This window comes from Macaca thibetana, chromosome 16 (genome assembly GCF_024542745.1).
Source record: "Macaca thibetana thibetana isolate TM-01 chromosome 16, ASM2454274v1, whole genome shotgun sequence".
In the NCBI taxonomy this organism is placed as follows: domain Eukaryota; kingdom Metazoa; phylum Chordata; class Mammalia; order Primates; family Cercopithecidae; genus Macaca; species Macaca thibetana.
Genome location: NC_065593.1, coordinates 14125108 through 14142344, shown reverse-complemented (window position 1 = coordinate 14142344; position 17237 = coordinate 14125108). Strand labels below are relative to the sequence as shown.

Sequence of the window (17237 nt, the reverse complement as noted above, 5' to 3'; positions counted from 1 at the left end):
ACAAAAGAGCCCACTCTGCTTTATTTACAACACGCAGGCTGTCTGTACAAACAGCGGCCAATATTATTAAAAACAAAAGAGGTGAGTGAGAATCGTCACCTTTCTGCTTTCCTTCCTTGCTTGGCCAGGCTCTAGTACTCCACCTTTGAGCTGCCATGCCCAGTAGGGGAAGTCCAAAATTAAAAATACAACCGGTGTAGAAGAAAATAAATGGGGAGTGAAATAAAAGAAAAGATGAGGGAGGGGAGTGCTAATATTTACACTAGAGTTTTATAGACAACTGTCCCATTCCATCCCAATTCCAATCCTGACCCAGAAAGTGATGGTGGCAGGTCCAAGAGACAGAGATTATGTGTCTAGAGACACAGACAGCCTCCCACCCGCAACCGTAATGGGTTCAATTTCAAGTTCAGAGTGGGGAGGACGGATAGGGTAGGAAAGTGAGACACTCATTTTCAAACAAGTCTCCCTTGGGAATTCCTGCCTTGAAGTGCGGACAGTATCCAAGCTCCAGGGGGTAGGCTGAGGACCCTGAGGCTCAGTTCCCAAATCATGTTATCATTTGGAAGTTCCAGGCTAAAGTTGGTGCCGTCAGGGCTCTCCAGATTTGGGAGGCCCCCCTAACCGCCGAGCCTCTGGCCTCAGTTCCTTGCATTTCTGGCAATAAAAGAAGTCAGGGACGTTGGTCTTCTTAATCTTAGCACAGGAGAGGTGGATCCACGTCCCACACAGGCTGCACTCAATCATGGGCCGCCCTGCAAAGGGCTTTCGACAGTAACACGTGATCAGATCCCATGAGTCATCACCTGGGGAAAAAAGGTTTGTTTGGTATTCTGCCTGAGCAGTTGTTGGATCCACAACACCCTCAAACCCCTCGCCCCAGCCCAAACCTCTCACCTGATTCTACCATGATGTCCTCATCCATGACCCGCATCTCGCCTTCACTGGAGCTGGCATCTCCATCTTGGCTTGTTTCAGTGCTGCCCACCTCCTTGCTTTCACTGTCAGTAGGAGGGACTCCTTCAGGGTGCACTGTGGCAGGGGGCCTAGGAGCCTCGGGGGGTGTTGGGAGCACAGGGGCTGGGGCTTCACCCCCTACCACTGTTGCCATCTCTTCCTCTTCTTCCTCTTCCTCTTCTTCCTCCTCCTCTTCAGAGTCTGTATCACTGGGGGGTGCCTGGGGAGGCCCAGGAGGTGGGAGTCTATCCCCCCGTTCTGCCTTTTTTAACTTCCGCTTCTTGCTCTTCTTGATTCGAGATCTCTTTTCCCCATCCCCAGGAGTTGGCCGAGGCCTCCGAAGCACCCCAAAGCCAGCCCCAGCTCCTGGCCCCAACTTTCGGTTCTTTCGGTCCTTCTTTCGAGGAGGATGGGAGAGGTCCCCCTGGGAAAGGGGCACGGGGGTAAGAGCAGCAGGGGGCCGGGAGGTATGTGTCAGGGATGTGGGGGACAAAGGAGATGCCACCTTGGGCCCATCGAGATCAAAGAGAGAGTCCTTGAGCTTCATCTTCTCAAGCAAGGTAGCACTGTCGGGGGCCTGCAGACGAGAGAAAGTGGACCTTGGGGGTCCTGGCTGGGTGGGACCTGCTTGGGCTGCCCTTCTCTTGGATGACTTTGCTTTCTTAACAAAAGTCTGGATGGTTCGAAGATCTGAGGGGGCCGAGTCCCAGCCATCACTGTCGGCCGCACTCTCTCCTCGCAATGGAGAGCTGGAGCCAGAGGCGGGCCAGTCACTTTCCTTAAAAGGGGAAAGAGACCAGGGTCAGCAGAACCCCAGTGTCATCTCAGCCCCTCCACAAACCCAGCTTGAAAAGGAGTGACTAGATTTACCCCAAAATGTCCTCTATCTCAACCACTAAATCCCACTGTACTCCCAAAACTTCTCCCCACCCCAATTCCCATCAGCATGTCCTCGTGACCACTCCGTGTTACCTCCACCTTCGAGTCTTGATACCTCACCGCTGCCCCGCCCAGGGCCTGTGGAACACAGTGGCCCCCAGACCAGAGCCATATGTCCTTAGCTCTTTTTCTGTGTAGCCTCATTTGTTACCATTTTCATCTCCCTAAAATTTATCCTTAAACACCTTCTATTCACAGCACCTCAAGACTGCCAAAATCTCGACCAGCAACTCCAGATCCCCCTTGCTTTTCACTGCTGTTCAAGCTAGCTAGCCCTGCCATCCACTCCCTGCATACCAGCTTTCCTACCACAGTCCTAAGAATCTCCAACTTCCCTCTAGTCTTACATATTTCTAGGGGCTTCCTCCTATAAAGCAGTACAGTTCTATTTGAACAACAGCCACTCTCTAGTCCCACGACACAAGCCTCAAGTCAGTAATTCTCTTGCCCCTACCTCTTTGCTAGGAGGGATGTAACCAGCATATGCCAAAACAAAACTGCAGAATTTGTTGAAATCCTCAATTGTTCTCCGCCGTTTCTCTGGTGGCTGAAAGGAAGGAGACATGGATCACATGGAAAGCCACACAGTTTAAGAAGGGCATTCCCAGAGACACAGTCCCTAAGTGAGGCGTCTAGAAAAGGGGGCGGGGGCGTTGTCAGGCAGGGCTACTAGGCTGCAAAGATCAAGGAAATCTCACCTGAGTCTCTGGCTTCAGGGTCGGAGGTGGATCTGGAAAAGCAATAAAAGCTGAGTCAAGACACTACGAAACAGTCTGTGTAAAATTCCTCCTCTAAACCCTGTTGTTCCTAAGTGAACCCCCGGCTCTCCCAGGTCCCTCTGCCAGGCCAGCAGGCCCCCAGCTGTGTTGGATCCGCCCCTGCTCCCCCTTCCGCCCCGCGAGGGGCGGAGCCTGGGCGCGGCGCCCTCTGAGGCCTCGCTATAGCGCTCCCCTTCCCCCAACCGGAGGCCCGGCGCCCCGCCCCCCCCCAACTCACGGTCTCTCTCGACTCCAGTCTACTCGGATCCCTCAGCGCCCCACCCCACCTTACCGCTCCCGGGTCCGCGTCCGGGCCGCCGCCCGCCGCCCCCGTCCTTCACATGCGTCCAGAGCCCCGAGTTCCTACCCGACCGCGCTCCACCGCCTCAGGCCCTCCGAGACCGCACACGCCGCCCGCCGGCCCCCAGGGTCCAGGATGACCACGCCGAACCGCTCCCCGCCCTCCGGCCCCTTCTACTCGAGCACGCGGCCCGGCGCGCCCCTCACCCCCACCCCAAACACACACAGGCACACGCATCCAACGCTACTTCACGGCCGGGACAGACCCGGGAGCTCTAACCCGGACGCGGCCCCACCTGCCCCCCCCCATACCGCGCTCCCCACAATTTCGCCGTCCCTCCGCCCCCATCCGGGGCTTTGGCCCCTCCTCGTTTCGAGCTCCCCGGGCTCCCCGCCGGGCCCCCCGGCCCTGTTCCGAGCCCTCTCCGGCCGCCGCCGCCCCCCCTCCGCCCCCGTACTCACCACCCAGTCACTAGGCTATGGACCCCTCAACTCCAGCCCCTTCCCCCCAACCAGCCACTCTCTCTCCACAGCAGCCACCGTTGCTGCCACCGATGCCCCCCTCACCCTCAGCAACTCCCAGGCTCTAACCCTCGCGGACCAACCCTAACCCCCCCGCAAGTCGCCGGTCTTAACCCCCCCACCCCGCCCCACCACCCCCTACAACTACCCAGCTCGCCTCGCTTCCTGGCTCGCTCTCTCCACAACTACCCCCCGGTACAGGTCCGTCTGCCGTAGACAATACCCAGACCCCCTCTTCTCCCCACAACTACCTGCCCACCCCTCCGACAATCACCGGGCATTCTCCGGCGGCAACTATTCGGAGCTCCCGTACCACCGCCACAAACTACCCCACCTCGGCGAACTACCGGGCCCCTCACTCAGCCTCTTCTACGTCCTCCCTTCTGAGCAACTCCCAGCCACTGGATTTCCCCAACCTTCCAGTTCCAGGGCCCCAATCTGCCGGTGGCCCTTTCGGGCCCTAACCCCCGAGGCTCCGGATTTCAAGCTCCTATCCCCCGCACCCCCACACCGTCTGATCTCCAACTACCCCAGCCCAGTCTCCCACTCCTTTTTCTCCAAGGTCTCTCAACTCGTCGCTCTCCCACCTCCAGGGCCAGCCTCCCGACCCCCTCCCCGAACTCCCCCGCTGGGCTTCGGGGCTCGACCTCCAAGTTTGCCAATTGATTCCTCGTCCGCCCCCCCGCCGGCTCAGCGCTCCGCGCCGGTCGAAAGCTCACCTTCGGGACTGGGTTCCGCCATGGCTTCCAGCATCGCCCCCTCCCCTCCTCCCGGTCCGGCGCCCCCCTCCCCGGAGCCGGGGATCCCGGTGCCGCCTCTAGTGCTCGATGCTCCCACTGCTTCGCTCCACAGAAGTGTCCGCCTCAGCCCGGTTGAGACTCGAGTCCGCTAGCCGCTGCCGCCACCTCCCTCTACCACTGCCTCCCGCACTCCCGGACCGGGCCCCCTCCCCCCGCGCCGCCGGCCGCCTGCTCCCTCCTCCTCCTCCTCCTCCTCTCTCCTCCCTCCCTCCTCTTCTCTCCCTCCTCCCTCCGCCGGCGCCGAGGCGCAGTGCACCAAGGGTTTTGTAGTCCGTCCGGGGACAGCGGAAAAGGGACCGCATGAGCCTCCGGAACTTTGATTCCCAGAAAGCCACAGGCTGGCGCAGGCGCCCCAAGCCGCTCCCCTCCCCCGGGGAGTGGCGGGGAGACCGGGAGCCAGAGGAGAGAGCGGAAGTGCGCGCGCAGGCCCCTGGGAAATGTAGGCTGGGCGGGACCAAGACAGAAGAGGAAGAAGGGATTAGAACTCTCGGCCACCATACTGCCTCGTTCTGCAGCTTCTTTCTCCCCCGAGGGACCGCCCCACTTCCGGCCTGCCGGAGAAATGATTGCTGGGAGATGAAGTATTCCTGGCGATAATGGCTCCCCCTCCCAGTCTTCTCCCTCCCTGATTCCACTCTGCTGAATCCCACACACCGGCAAAAGTCTAGCCAAGTGACATGCAACTGAGAACAGCCGTTTTACTAGCTTACACACATGAAAATATCTTCCTTAATTAGAATGTTCTAGCAAATGTGGATGTTCACCTAAAGCAGGTACTTTGGAACTTTCTCCACAGGAACCCACAGTAAAAAAAAACAAAAGTTTTACCTGAGCATTTTTAACATTCAGTTTCACATACATGTCATAAAACTAAAGTTTCATTAAATGATCCTCAGTATTCCATTCCATCACAAAAAAGCACCCTCTTTTTGCAGACAGGGAAAAGCCCAACATGGACAGAATAAACCAAAATATACTTCTATTCCTCCAGCTTGTACCCAATACTCCTTTCCCCACCACTGAAACCCACTGACACCTTGGAAAGACTAAAAATCAGCGGGACGAGGGGAGCAACACAAGGCAAAATTCAGTTCAGCTTGGTGGTTTCCTCTTTATTGATGTGCCTCCTACCTTTCCCCCCACAATTTCAGTCCCTTCCAACTACCCCCAAAAAAGAAGGTAGTGAAAGGAAGGGATTGCTGGGGTTCTGAGCCCCTTGGGCAGTCAGAAAGGGAACAGAAACCAAAACAATCACTGGATGTGAAGAGACTGACAATCAAGAAGTCTAAAGCAGGATGGGAAAGGCGGGCAGAGAAAGGGGAAGAAAGGAGAAAGGAGAGGTACAAGATGCCAACTCCACCATTACCCCTCCGAAGAGAGGCTGGAGAGAAAACTTCAAACATTAAGAAGTGCCCGTCCTGAATAAGGGAGGTGGTGTTTGAGCTTGAAGGAGGAGGAGGTCAAGAAAAGGGGGCCACCTCTCTCTTTGTAGAATGAGACCCCCCTCCAGCTCAGGGACAGCAGCTTCACAGACCGTAGACACTCTCGTCACTGTAGGCAATGTAGAGAAAGAAGTCTTCTTCATGGTGTTCCTGGGATGAAGGCAGAAAACTGTTCAGCAACTGGGCTCCAGTTCCTTAAACCAACCACGACCCAGACACTTTCTTCTAGAACCAGAAACCAGTGCCCGACTCCTTCACTGACTCCAAGGCCTAGCACACGAGCAATATAATCTCTGCAGTCCTGGGCAAAAAAGGCCTCAAACTGTTTTCTGCTGCTTTGGAATGGGGAGGAAGACTGGGAAGAGTCCCGAACAGTTTCTCTAGTTCACTGTTCTCTTTCCTTCTCTCTACTCCTACTGTTCTGTCCCAACCCCCAAACCACGGCTATTATGAAATGTTAAGGCAAGCGAGGAAGCTAGTCCAAAATACTGATGTAACAACACTTTCTTCCCCTCACGCTCTTCCAAGATTCCTCTCCAAAGCCTCCACCACTTCCCGGTCACCATACCTGGTAGAGCTGACCCATTGTGGCACTGGTGGGTGGAATGACATTGTTGACAAAGAAAAACAAGGCATCCTCAGCTCGGAGATGAATTCGCTTCCGGATCAAGAAGTAGAACTGACCAACTGCAAAAGATACAAGGTGCAAGAAAGTCACAGAGGTCAAAAATGCCCTCAAAAGAACAGCTGCTAGGTGGAGCCTTCTCCCGCAGAGACTGCACTCCCACCCACGGGAAGCAAGCCTGAGCCTTGGGTCAGGTTCCCACCTGTGAGATCAGAAGGCACCAGGTATTTCTTTTTGTCCAGGTCTCCTATCCGAGCTTTGGGAGCCTTTTCTACTATCACCTGATAAAGAGACGAAAATTAGCAGACAGAAGGAATGCAGCGCCAAAGCTGCACCTGTCAGGAACTCAAGTAACAATATTCCTAGTACCTAAATCTACCCCAGACTCATCTCTTTGTCTTTGTACACGCGGTGCAGCACTGAGTCCCAGAGATCCTGACCTCACTGACTGGAGCTTATTTAAATATCCAGGATCCATCCACCGAATAGGGCGTCACCATAAACAACTATCTTAATCAGACGGAGATGACTTGTCTGGGTCCACTAGTGATTCAATCTCGCAACCTTAGCTAGTTGGGGGTATGGCCATTTGAGGCTCAGGCTGTCAAACTCTCTAAGGCCTCCACTCACACAAATGCTAAGGTTTCTCTCTCCTGTCCACATCCCTCTCAACCCCACGTCCACCACTACCCCACTCCTTTCATCCTCGGTCCCAAGGACAGCAGTTTCAGGCTCGCTCCCAACCCCAACACAGCCAGCAGCCTGATCCCTGCGCTGCTCGTCCCAGATCCAAGGCCAGGCTGTGGCGTCAGCGTAAGCGTCCCGCGCCCTCGGCCCTGGCTTCTGTCCTCACCGGCACCCGGTCCGGGTATTTCTTTCGGATTTTCTCGCCCTCAGAGCGGCGCTTCTCGAACGGATGCTCTTCTTTGTACACGAACTTCATCCTCCCGGGAACCGGGCTGGACCGGGCTGGGCTGAGGGAACCCGGGGGGGCCGGGACGGGGGGCGGCGGCGACGGCGGCGACGCGCGGGCGGATTCAGCGGAGCGATCCACGAATTTGCGCCACTTCCCTATTCACCAACCCCGCCCCCGACTATCGGGGACGGCCCCCCCACTAAGATACGCCACTACCTCAGCGGTGCTAAAGCTGCTAGCGTAGCACCACCCACTGACCGGCCCCCTCACGCCATTAGCGTAATCGCTTTGGAATCAATTTGTGGGCTACGCAGGCGACGTAGCAAAGACGGTTGGCTTTTGGTCATGGAAAATAACTCTAAATCTGTTCCCCAACCTTCCCCTCAACGAAGCTGGGGCTGAAGAGGAGTAAGATATGGTAATCATCATACGAGACTTGCTTCTCCAAGTTCCTTTCGGAAACAACGTAGAGGAACAGCAGAGACAATTACAAGGTTAGCTATTCACGAACCGTATTGCTACGCTGAAGGCGGCCGTTGACACCAAAACAAAGTAGTACCCAAGTGGCGGAGATGATCTCCAGAAGTAAGAGGTCAAAAAGAAAACAGATGTTTGGAGAGATGTACAGAACGCTCAAGAATGAGTAGACCAATAGGGACTGGAGAGGAGGTTGGAGGGGTAGGGACTACGCCAGCGCGGAGGAACACCGCACGGTTTGAGTGAAATCATGTGATCTCAAAGAGGGCGGAGCGTCACGTGGCGGGTGCGCGAAGTAGGGCCGGCTTGGGAGGGCGCCGGGGAGGCGGGGCCGGCTGGGCGACGGCGGCGAGTGGGGACCTACGCCTCGCCGGACTGCGGAGGTCGGGGCGCCAGCCGCCTGGGGCCAGCGCCCGCTTAGCCTGTCCACGTCAGTACCCCGGACGAAGCCCGACGTTTCTCCAGCTCTACGCCCTTTGGCCGTCCAGGTTTCTCCTTACTTGCTTTCTAGCCTGCTGCTCCGAAGGTATCTTTCCACTCCCCACCAGCGCGCACATCCTCGGCCCTTCCCGCCAAAGCATCTGGTGGCCACATTCATTATTGTATCCCCATACTCAACACCACCTTTCCCCCTGCCCCTTGAGTCCAACAGCAGTCTCTTCCCCCTCTGCTCGGGGGACAGGGTGCATGTAAACAAAGTTCCCTCCCTTCACTTCCCAAAACCCCAGAGAAGGACCTAGGGCCGTTTTGGTTTCAAAGTTATAATGCATGGTTTAAAAGAGAAGAAAGGAAAAAAAGACACAAAGCTGGTTACAGGTCTGAGGGAGTCTAAGGAGAGAAAAATAGAAGGAGAGGAAAGGGGGGACAAATTTAGGGAAAATCCAGTGGCCCAAAATCCCAGTATCCCACCCACAGCCCAGCCCTTGGAGCAGGAGTGAAGAATTAGATCAGTTTTGTACAAGAGTTTTAAAAAAAAATCCAATCACAACAAAGCTGACTTGGCTTCTCTTTGAGCCTCCTGGATCACCGTATGTCTGTCACTCTGGCCAGTCCTGCCTCTTCACACACACTGATTCGGTCTCCTAGGCTTCCGCCTGTATCCCAGTCTGGGGTTTCCAAGGAGTGTGAACACGAAGTTAAGAGTGAGGCTGCTTCAGAGCCCCCGGCCCATGTGTCCATCCAGACTCCAAGTGGAGTGTAGGGCTCCCAGGGCAGAGAGGGGTGGGAGGGGCAGACCCTGCCCAGGCAGTCCTCACATTGGACAGGGCATCAGACGGCATCCCAAGGGCTCGTCCTCCCTTTCCCCCCCACCCCAACTCAGGTGGAGGGGGAGCAGCTGTCACCAGAGCCGATGTTGGTGAAGGTTTCGGCTCAGCACGGAACGAACATCAGCGGTGAACCTAGGGTGACAATAACTTGCATTGGTAGAGTACCTTATAGTTGATACCCTCACAACACTCATGTAAGGCGGCATCACTGGAGATGTGGGACCTAAATTATCACCATATTCATGATTACATAGGTTCAATTTGCCCACAGCCTACCCGCTAAAGTGATGAGCTTTTAAGTAAGAAGACCTGGTTCCAAATGTTAAATTCTTAAGGGAAGAGAGTTAAAACAGGACAAACGTTTTTTATTCCCTCTGAGGATCCCCCACCTCCTCCTTTCTTCAGATATCCAAGTGTCCAGAGCCCACTTCCCTTACCTGAGGGCATCCAGCATCGGGAGCAGGTTGAGAAGGGCTGTGTCGCTGGGGTCACTGAACCACGATTTGATGGGGATGGCATTGTCTAGGGTGGGTGAAAATGCAGATGAGGAGAAACAGAATTCAAGAGACTGGGTGTTTTTACCTTCTTGGAGGGAAGGAGGAATTATTATTAAAAACATATACTTCCCACTACTGGAAGTCAACAACCTAAGTAAAACTTTCCTGATTTATGCTCCAATATTAAGTTTTAATCACCAGGTCTCATACTTATTGATGCTTCTAGTCAAACTAACTGCCATTGTGCCTCACTTGAAACACACTTGGCCAGGCGCAGTGACTCACAGCTGTTAAACCAACACTTTGAGAGGCCGAGGTGGGAGGATCACTTGAGCTCAGGAGTTTGAGTCCAGCCTGGGCAACACAATGAGATCCCTTCTCTACTAAAAATCAAAAAATTGGCCAGGGGCGGTGGCTTACGCCTGTAATCTCAGCACTTTGGGAGGCCAAGGCGGGCGAATCACAAGGTCAGGAGTTCAAGACCAGCCTGGCCAACATGGTGAAACTCCGTTGCTACTAAAAATACAAAAAATTAGCTGTGCGTGGTGGCAGGTGCCTGTAGTCCCAGCTACGTGGGAGGCTGAGGCAGGAGAATCGCTTGAACCTGGGAGTCGGAGGTTGCAGTAAGCCGAGATCACGCCACTGCATTCCAGCCCAGGCGACAGTGTGAGACTCCATCTCATAAATAAATAAATAAAGCTGGGCATGGTGGTGCACGCCTATAGTTCCAACTACTGTGGAAACTGAGGCAAAAGGATCACTTGAGCCTGGGAGATTGAGGCTGCAGTGAGCTATGATCATGACACTGCACTGCAGCCTGGCCAACACAGTGAGACCCTATCTCAAAAATAAAAAAATTTATTTAATTTTTTTTTTGAGATGGAGTCTCACTCTGTCACCCAGGCTGGAGTGCAATGGTGCGATCTCAGCTCACTGCAACCTCCGCCTCCCGGGTGCAAGCAATTCTCCTGCCTCAGCCTCCCGAGTAGCTGGGATTATAGGCACATGCCACCACGCCTGGCTAGTTTTTTCTATTTTTAGTAAAGACGGGGTTTCACCATGTTTGTCACACTGGTCTTGAACTTCTGACCTGGTGATCCACCTGCCTTGGCTTCCCAAAGTGCTGGGATTACGGGCATGAGCCACAGTGCCTGGCCAAAAATAAATTTTAAAAAAGAAAAAAATGATATAAGAAATCTGACTTATGAAATGGACATATATGGTATCTCACTTGAAACAGAAAAGTAACTTGCATTTGGACTTTTCGCAAACTAGGGATGATCTAGGCAATCCCAGCTCTCAAGGACCAAAGCCCAGGTCTCCTGGAAAAATACCTTCTCAGAACCATGTTCTGGTCCTGCCAGCCTTACCACCTTCCCCCGTACCTGGATGGCTCCTGTAAGCCCCTGGGGAGTTATCCAGGATCACAATGCTGGAAAGGTCACTGTGGACCACAGAGAGGTCCTTGATGTAGCTGCCCAACTCCAAAGTGCAGTGCTGGAAGGCAGGGGATTATGTAGTAGGCCTCTCTCCAGGATTCTTTCCTCAAACCCAGATCCCTCCCTGGTGGCCTCCCTCCCAAGTCACACTCTTAGACTGGGATTCTAGCTTACCTGTCTGTAGTATCTCCTCTTAAGAATGCTTCTGCTGTTGTCCAGTTTATCTGCCACAGCAGAGCCATAGATCTCCATGCTTGCTGTAAACACCACCAGCTCGTACCACTGGCTCACCTGAAATAGATTGGGGGAGAGGGCGATGCCATACAAGGTGATGATTCCTTTAGACATAGTTATCTTTCAGAAGGGCAACAGCATAGTCCTTCAGGCCTTCCATCAACATCAAATGTCTCGGAGGACATGAAATTCTGAACCCCCAGCCCAAACCTCCAAACTCAGTGTTAGGCATCCTACACTCTTAAGATTCAGAAATGCAAGCAAAAGAGAAAGATGCTGGCAGAAAAGAATTACATCAGCACAACAGATGAACCCCAAGTACTGAAAGCCACTTCCCCACCATTCTACATCCTCGCCTCTCAAAAACTGCTCTTACCCATTTCTCCTCACCCCTTCCTCCAAATCCTCTGAATCCCCAGAGCCCTAAAACCACCCTTCATTACAGAGCTCCCTTTAGCTCTCCAAAACTCACCACTTCCAGGAAGAAATCCACATGGGGCCTCTTATGTACAAAAAACCGGACAGGATGTTTGTCTATTACCACCTATAGAAGAACAGATGGGCTGGGGGAAGTCATGACCACCACAACCCAGGCCTAGAAAATGCCCCACCCACCTGCTTCCCTCCTCCAGGCTGACACTGGTGCCAGTGGATGGAGACAGATGCTCTGGGACTGGGAAAGGGAGTCCAGGTCTGGGCAGAGGAACAGATGGAACCATTTCATCACTCCCCACCACCACACACCTTGAGGATGAAGTCAGGAGGCGTACCAGGCCGGACTGTGGGCCTCAGGACCCCATCATGGTGGGAGTGAATAAGTGTCTCATCCAGATCCAGCACCAGGATCTTCCTCTTCACCTGGGCTGAACCACAGTGGGGAAGAATAATATTGACCAACCTCTGGCCCAAAGCTGGCCCCTACTTCACCCTAAAGGAGGCTTCCCACCACATACTTACCTAGCCGATTCCGGGACACAGGAGATAAGGGGAGGATATCATATCGAACAGTTTGGTACTGAATTACCTACAAATAGCACAAAAGAGTATTGAAACCCTTTATAAGGAAGTCTTCCCCAGTAACAGTAACAAGGAGCACATACTGAACATTTACCACAGGTACTGTGTATGTAATTTAGGATTGATTATTTTTTTTTTTTTTTGAGATGGAGTCTCGCTCTGTTGCCCAGGCTGGAGTGCAGTGGCGCGATCTCGGCTCACTGCAACCTCCGTCACCCGGGTTCAAGCAATTCTCCTGCCTCAGCCTCCCTAGTAACTGGGACTACAGGTGCCCGCCACCATGCCTGGCTCATTTTTGTATTTCTAGTAGAGATGAGGTTTCACCATATTGGCCTGGCTGGTCTTGTGATCCTCCTGCCTTGTGATCCTCCTGATCTTGTGATCCTCCTGCCTTGGCCTCCCAAAGTGCTAGGATTACAGGAATGAGCCACCACGCCTGGCCTTTTTCATGTAATCCTCAAAACAACCCTAATACTACTGTTATTCCTGTTTTAAGGTTGAAACTGAGGCCACACAGCTAGGAATTATCTTGTTTCTCTCCCTAATTAAAATGAAAACTCCATGAGAATATGATTTTGTCTAGATCATGGCTATATTCCCAGTTCCCAGAACACTATAGCAAAAGTGGTCAGTTAATATTAGTAGAATCAGCCGGGCATGGTGGCTCATGCCTGTAACCCCAGCACTTTGGGAGACCAAGGCGGGCGGATCACAAGGTCAAGAGCTGGAGACCATCCTGGCCAACATGGTGAAACCCTGTCTCTGCTAAAAATACAAAAATTAGCTGGACGTGGTGGTGCGTGCCTGTAGCTCCAGCTACTCAGGAGGCTGAGGCAGGAGAATGGCTTGAACCCGGGAGGCAGAGGTTGTAGTGAGCCGAGATCAAGCCACTGTACTCCATCCAGCCTGTTGAGAGAGACTCCATCTCAAAAAAAAAAAAAAAAAATAGTACAATCAATGAAGTGATAGAGCCAGGATTATACCAATGTAGTTCAATCCAAGAACCTGCCCTCTTTTTTCTTTCTCTTTTTTTTTTTTTTTTTTTTTTTTTTAAGTCTCGCTCTGTTGCCCAGGCTGGAGTGCAGTGGCATGATCTCGGCTCACTGCAACCTCCACCTCCCAGGTTCAAGCAATTCTGCCTCAGCCTCGTAAGCAGCTGGGACTACAGGTGCGTGTACCACACCCGGCTAATTTTTGTATTTTTAGTAGAGATGGGGTTTCACCATAGTGGCCAGGCTGGTCTCAAACTCCTGACCTCATGATCCACCTGCCTCGGCCTCCCAAAGTGTTGGGATTACAGGCGTGAACCCCCGGCCCGGCCGAACCTGCCCTCTTAACCATGATACTATCCTGCTACACTGAACAAAGAAATGACCCCCACAATGCAACCTTCACCCCAAGAATTATTTGTAGCAACTACCATCATCTCACATTGGGAACTGAGAGCCTCAGATTCCCTAGTGCACAGGGAGTAGGAGTCAGGAGGAGATTCCTGGGTCCTTAATGGGAATATAGAATAAGGGAATCCAGAGGTTGTCAGGTCAGCTAAGTTCCTCTGGCTAGAAGCCACCAGGCCTATTTTAACCAGCCACCTGTCCACTTCTGTCTCTTGTAGCCAAGTCACAAGTTCAGAGAACCTCAGCCCTCTGAACAGTCCCCTTATCCTGGTACCCAGGGCGAGGCAAAGAACACTGGAAAGCCCCTGCCAGGCTGACTGGCAGGGTTTGGAGAAGGCCAGAGTGAAGTCAGGGCCGTAAGTGAGAGGTGAATAAGGGACAAGGACGTCACCACCTCATCCTTCCAGCTCTGCTTCTCCAAGCCTTCTCTAGAGGTTCCTATTTCCTAATACGCACATCTCCCTATGCAAAGCCTGGCAATTCCCTCCTCCACACTTTTCTTCAAAGGCACAAAGCCTCTTCAGTGCATACCTAGGCCCCAAGCCACACCAGAACCAGGATCTCCCTTGTAAACCCAAAGGGCTCTGTCCTGCTAGTCAAGATCTGCCCTTCTTTTCTCCCTGGGCCATGATGAGGTCCGAAACAGCTCCGGTGTCCAGCCTTGCTATCTCGGGTTGCATATGCTGGGCATGTAGGGAATGCTCCAAGCATCTGCCAGAAAGGGGGTGGGGAAAGAAACCAGATTGGAAGGGAAGGGAGGACAAAAGACTGTGGGGTCAGTGCTGCCCAAAGGAGAGCAATTTTGGAAGTAACCTGTGGATGAGCTGAAGCACCACTCCCCATACCCAGAAAACTGATGTGTTAGAGCGAGAACGTCAGAGAAGATGGCAGTCAACCCATAAAGAAAACCCCAAGAGGCCAGGCGCAGTGGCTCAATCCCAGCACTTTGGGAAGCCAAGGCGGGCAGATCACTTGAGGTCAGGAGTTTGAGACCAGCCTGGCCAACATGGTGAAAACCCATCTCTACTAAAATTACAAGAATTAGCCAGGTGTGGTGGTGGGTGCCTGTAATTCCAGCTATTCAAGAGGCTGAAGCAGGAGAATCGCTTGAACCCAGGAGGTGGAGGTTGCAGTGAGCCGAGATCGCGCCACTGCACTCCAGCCTGGGCGACAGAGCAAGACTGTCTCAGAAAAGAAAAGAAAATCTCAGGAGATAGCCCCACATATATCCCAGCATCTCTGACTCTAAATTTTTCTTGGCTCCTAGCTCGTCTCTGGGCCACAACCTAGAGCCACAACCATCCTGTACTGTTCGCGCCCTGAATCAGGAAGTGGAAGCAGACTGGTAAAGTAGAGAATGAATCCAAGATCAGACCCATTCTCCCAAATCAGTTAAGTCAACCACCACTACCACTGAGGGCTTTCTGGAAATTCCCTGGACCCCAGGTCACCCCAACCTGGGTTTATTCTTTCAAACTGTATTGAGGTATGCTAAGGGATACAGACCAGAGTACAGACCCAGAACCTTTGTCTCTGCTTACTAAATTCTCCCCAGACTCCTTCCGAGGATTCTCCCTGGTGGTGGTGAGACCACAAGAGCACATTCATTTAAAAGTGCTGTTAGCTGAAGGAGCTCTGACCTTGGAGAAAAGCTAAGGAGGAGGGGACCCAGAGATGCTTGGGTCCATCCAGACAGTATCCCTCAGAATGCTAGGCTCTCCTGGACAAGCAAACATGTCCTCAGATTCAAGCCTTACAACTGACCAGCGCTGTCCTCTGACAGGGACACCCAAACTTTAATGGTGGGCACAGCACCCACCTTGAACTTCCTCCCACAATTAAAGAGGCCCATCATAAAAGTATCTGCTTTAGTCCTCTAGAAATCCAGATACCTACACTCACACTATGAAATACATTTTCAGTCTTTTTGGAAGAGTTCCCTTAATGGGAACCTCAGGGGTTTCTCCTTCACACCCAGGGCCAAGTTCCAGTCCTTGTTTGTAACAAGCCCTCCCACCCACCTCCACCCTTGACACACAAGTCTGTCTGTCCCTTGTTATGGGACCAAACACCGAGGTTCCAAATAGGGTCTTTCACAAGCCCACATCAACAGATCTGGCTGTCATCAAACAGGTGTTCCCCGCCTCTCGGTTTCTTTAGCAACAACTCCAGCTTTCTTAAAAGAGCGCCCCACCCACCACCTTAGCCCCCAAGAGTTACCAAATCCTGACCCATCTAGCCCCATCAAAACCCCCAAGGGCTAGGTTCTATTACAAGGGTCTCCGTCCTCCCCAGCCCAAGCCCCGCTTAGGGTGCCCAATTCTCTGGCGAGAAAAGCCCCAGTCAGGACTCCCTTCCTAGGCCCAAACAGAGGCCCGACACTCCGAAAACCCCTGACCACCACGGACAGACGTCCCCAACACCGCCAGCGCCCACCCTGGCTCACCGTGCGGATCTGCCTCCGCAAAAGGTAAATGAAGAAGCTCCAGAGCTTGGCGGCGAAGGCCACGAACGTGCGCAGCCCCAGCAGACACTGCGTCCGCATCATCCCGATGACCCCGGCACCGCCGGCCCCGGGGCCCCCGCGGCCCAGCTCCGCCAGCCCCCCGGGGGCAGCCCCCCGCCGCCGGGAGGGGGAACGGGGGCCCCGAGTGGCAGGAGAGGCTGCAGAGAGGGGCACGGAGCGGGCGGCTCAAAAAGCCACCCCTGGCGAGGGGAAAGCCCAGCGGAACGGGGAGCTGGGGGACAGGCGTGGGCAGCCCGCGGGGGCCCACATGGGCTGGGAGTGGCACCGACGGCTTCGGGGAGGTTGCGGGCCGAGACAGGTCGGGCTAGGATGGGGTCCTCCGAGACCAGGAGGGAAGGGGAAGGATAATTGGGGGAGGGGGCAGTGGGGGAGGGGGCTAGGGAAAAGGGAGGAAGGGAAAAGGGAGGGGGAGGGGAAGGGGGAAAGCGGAGAGTGGCCCGCTGCGCAGGCGCGCTAGGGGGCTGCCCGCAGGAACGGGGAGGGCGGGGGCAGTGGCGCGCAAAGGGCCGCGGCAGCGGAGAACGGCCCTGCAGAGCGAAGGAGCAGGGAAGGAGGGGGAGGGGGAGCCGAAGGGCGCGGAGCACTGGGCCGGAGCGGCCTCCCCCTCCCCAAGCTCGGGGGTCCTTTAGCCGCTGGGGAGCGGGGCTGCAGCCTCTGCAGCTGGGTTTCCCACTCTGACAGGCGCCATTTTACCGCCCAAAGGACTCCCTCCTCCTGTCTTTCCCCCTCTCTTCCCCTTTGACACTGCTTCCGGTGGTGACGTGTATTCGCTTCACCGGGACTAAGTTCCCCCTGCGCGGTCTATGAGGGTAGGTATAAGGAAAGAAGCACTCCGAACGAGGCTGCAGTATTGCGCACGCGCAGAAGGTGGCCGCGGGGCGGGGCCTGAGGCGAAGCAGGCCCCGCCTCAAACTGCGTGGGCGGGGCGGAGGCCGTCACTTGTCCCCGCAGTTAGGACCCTCGCGGGGGGTTTATGGGTCCTCTTCCCCCTCCCACTGACAACTGCCCCAACTGCTCTTCCCGTCCCGGTCACAGTGAAGATGTAGAAGGGGTCGTTGTCCGTACGACTGTGCGCCAGGGCTCGGGGAGGGGCGCCCTCCTCGTGAGCGCCCCCCTGGGAAT

General features: G+C 54.3%; 3 protein-coding genes across 15 annotated transcripts in view; all 3 read right to left on the bottom strand.

Moving 5' to 3' along the window:
- Window positions 1–3: 3 nt before the first annotated feature.
- PHF23 (PHD finger protein 23) lies at window positions 4–4482 on the bottom strand. The gene is made up of 5 exons (XM_050765370.1): window positions 4196–4482; window positions 2595–2626; window positions 2351–2443; window positions 898–1735; window positions 4–806 (listed from the first exon to the last, which is right to left on the bottom strand). Exons 1-5 carry the CDS (start codon window positions 4227–4229, stop codon window positions 592–594), a joined length of 1212 nt encoding a protein of 403 aa, XP_050621327.1. The 5' UTR covers window positions 4230–4482; the 3' UTR covers window positions 4–591.
- An 885-nt stretch (window positions 4483–5367) lies between these two features.
- The window catches only part of GABARAP (GABA type A receptor-associated protein), an 83519-nt gene continuing 71649 nt past the window's right edge, over window positions 5368–17237 (bottom strand). For 4 of the 13 annotated variants that reach the window (XM_050765574.1, XM_050765573.1, XM_050765569.1 and 1 more), the window contains exons 2-5: window positions 7197–7343; window positions 6546–6624; window positions 6287–6405; window positions 5368–5868 (exon numbers count right to left, since the gene is read on the bottom strand). In XM_050765574.1, the coding sequence (XP_050621531.1) occupies window positions 5803–5868; window positions 6287–6405; window positions 6546–6624; window positions 7197–7286 (354 nt within the window). In that variant the 5' untranslated portion in view covers window positions 7287–7343 and the 3' untranslated portion in view covers window positions 5368–5802. Of the gene's footprint in view, window positions 5869–6286; window positions 6406–6545; window positions 6625–7196; window positions 7383–8397; window positions 8402–17237 lie in introns of those variants that run through there. The other 9 variants (XM_050765575.1, XM_050765572.1, XM_050765568.1 and 6 more) reach the window with 6 other exon arrangements.
- Window positions 8482–16157, bottom strand: CTDNEP1 (CTD nuclear envelope phosphatase 1). The gene is made up of 8 exons (XM_050765444.1): window positions 16035–16157; window positions 12132–12198; window positions 11919–12037; window positions 11647–11718; window positions 11115–11231; window positions 10887–10998; window positions 9442–9526; window positions 8482–9136 (listed from the first exon to the last, which is right to left on the bottom strand). The coding sequence occupies exons 1-8, from the start codon at window positions 16134–16136 to the stop codon at window positions 9076–9078; spliced, it is 735 nt and encodes a 244-aa protein (XP_050621401.1). The 5' UTR covers window positions 16137–16157; the 3' UTR covers window positions 8482–9075.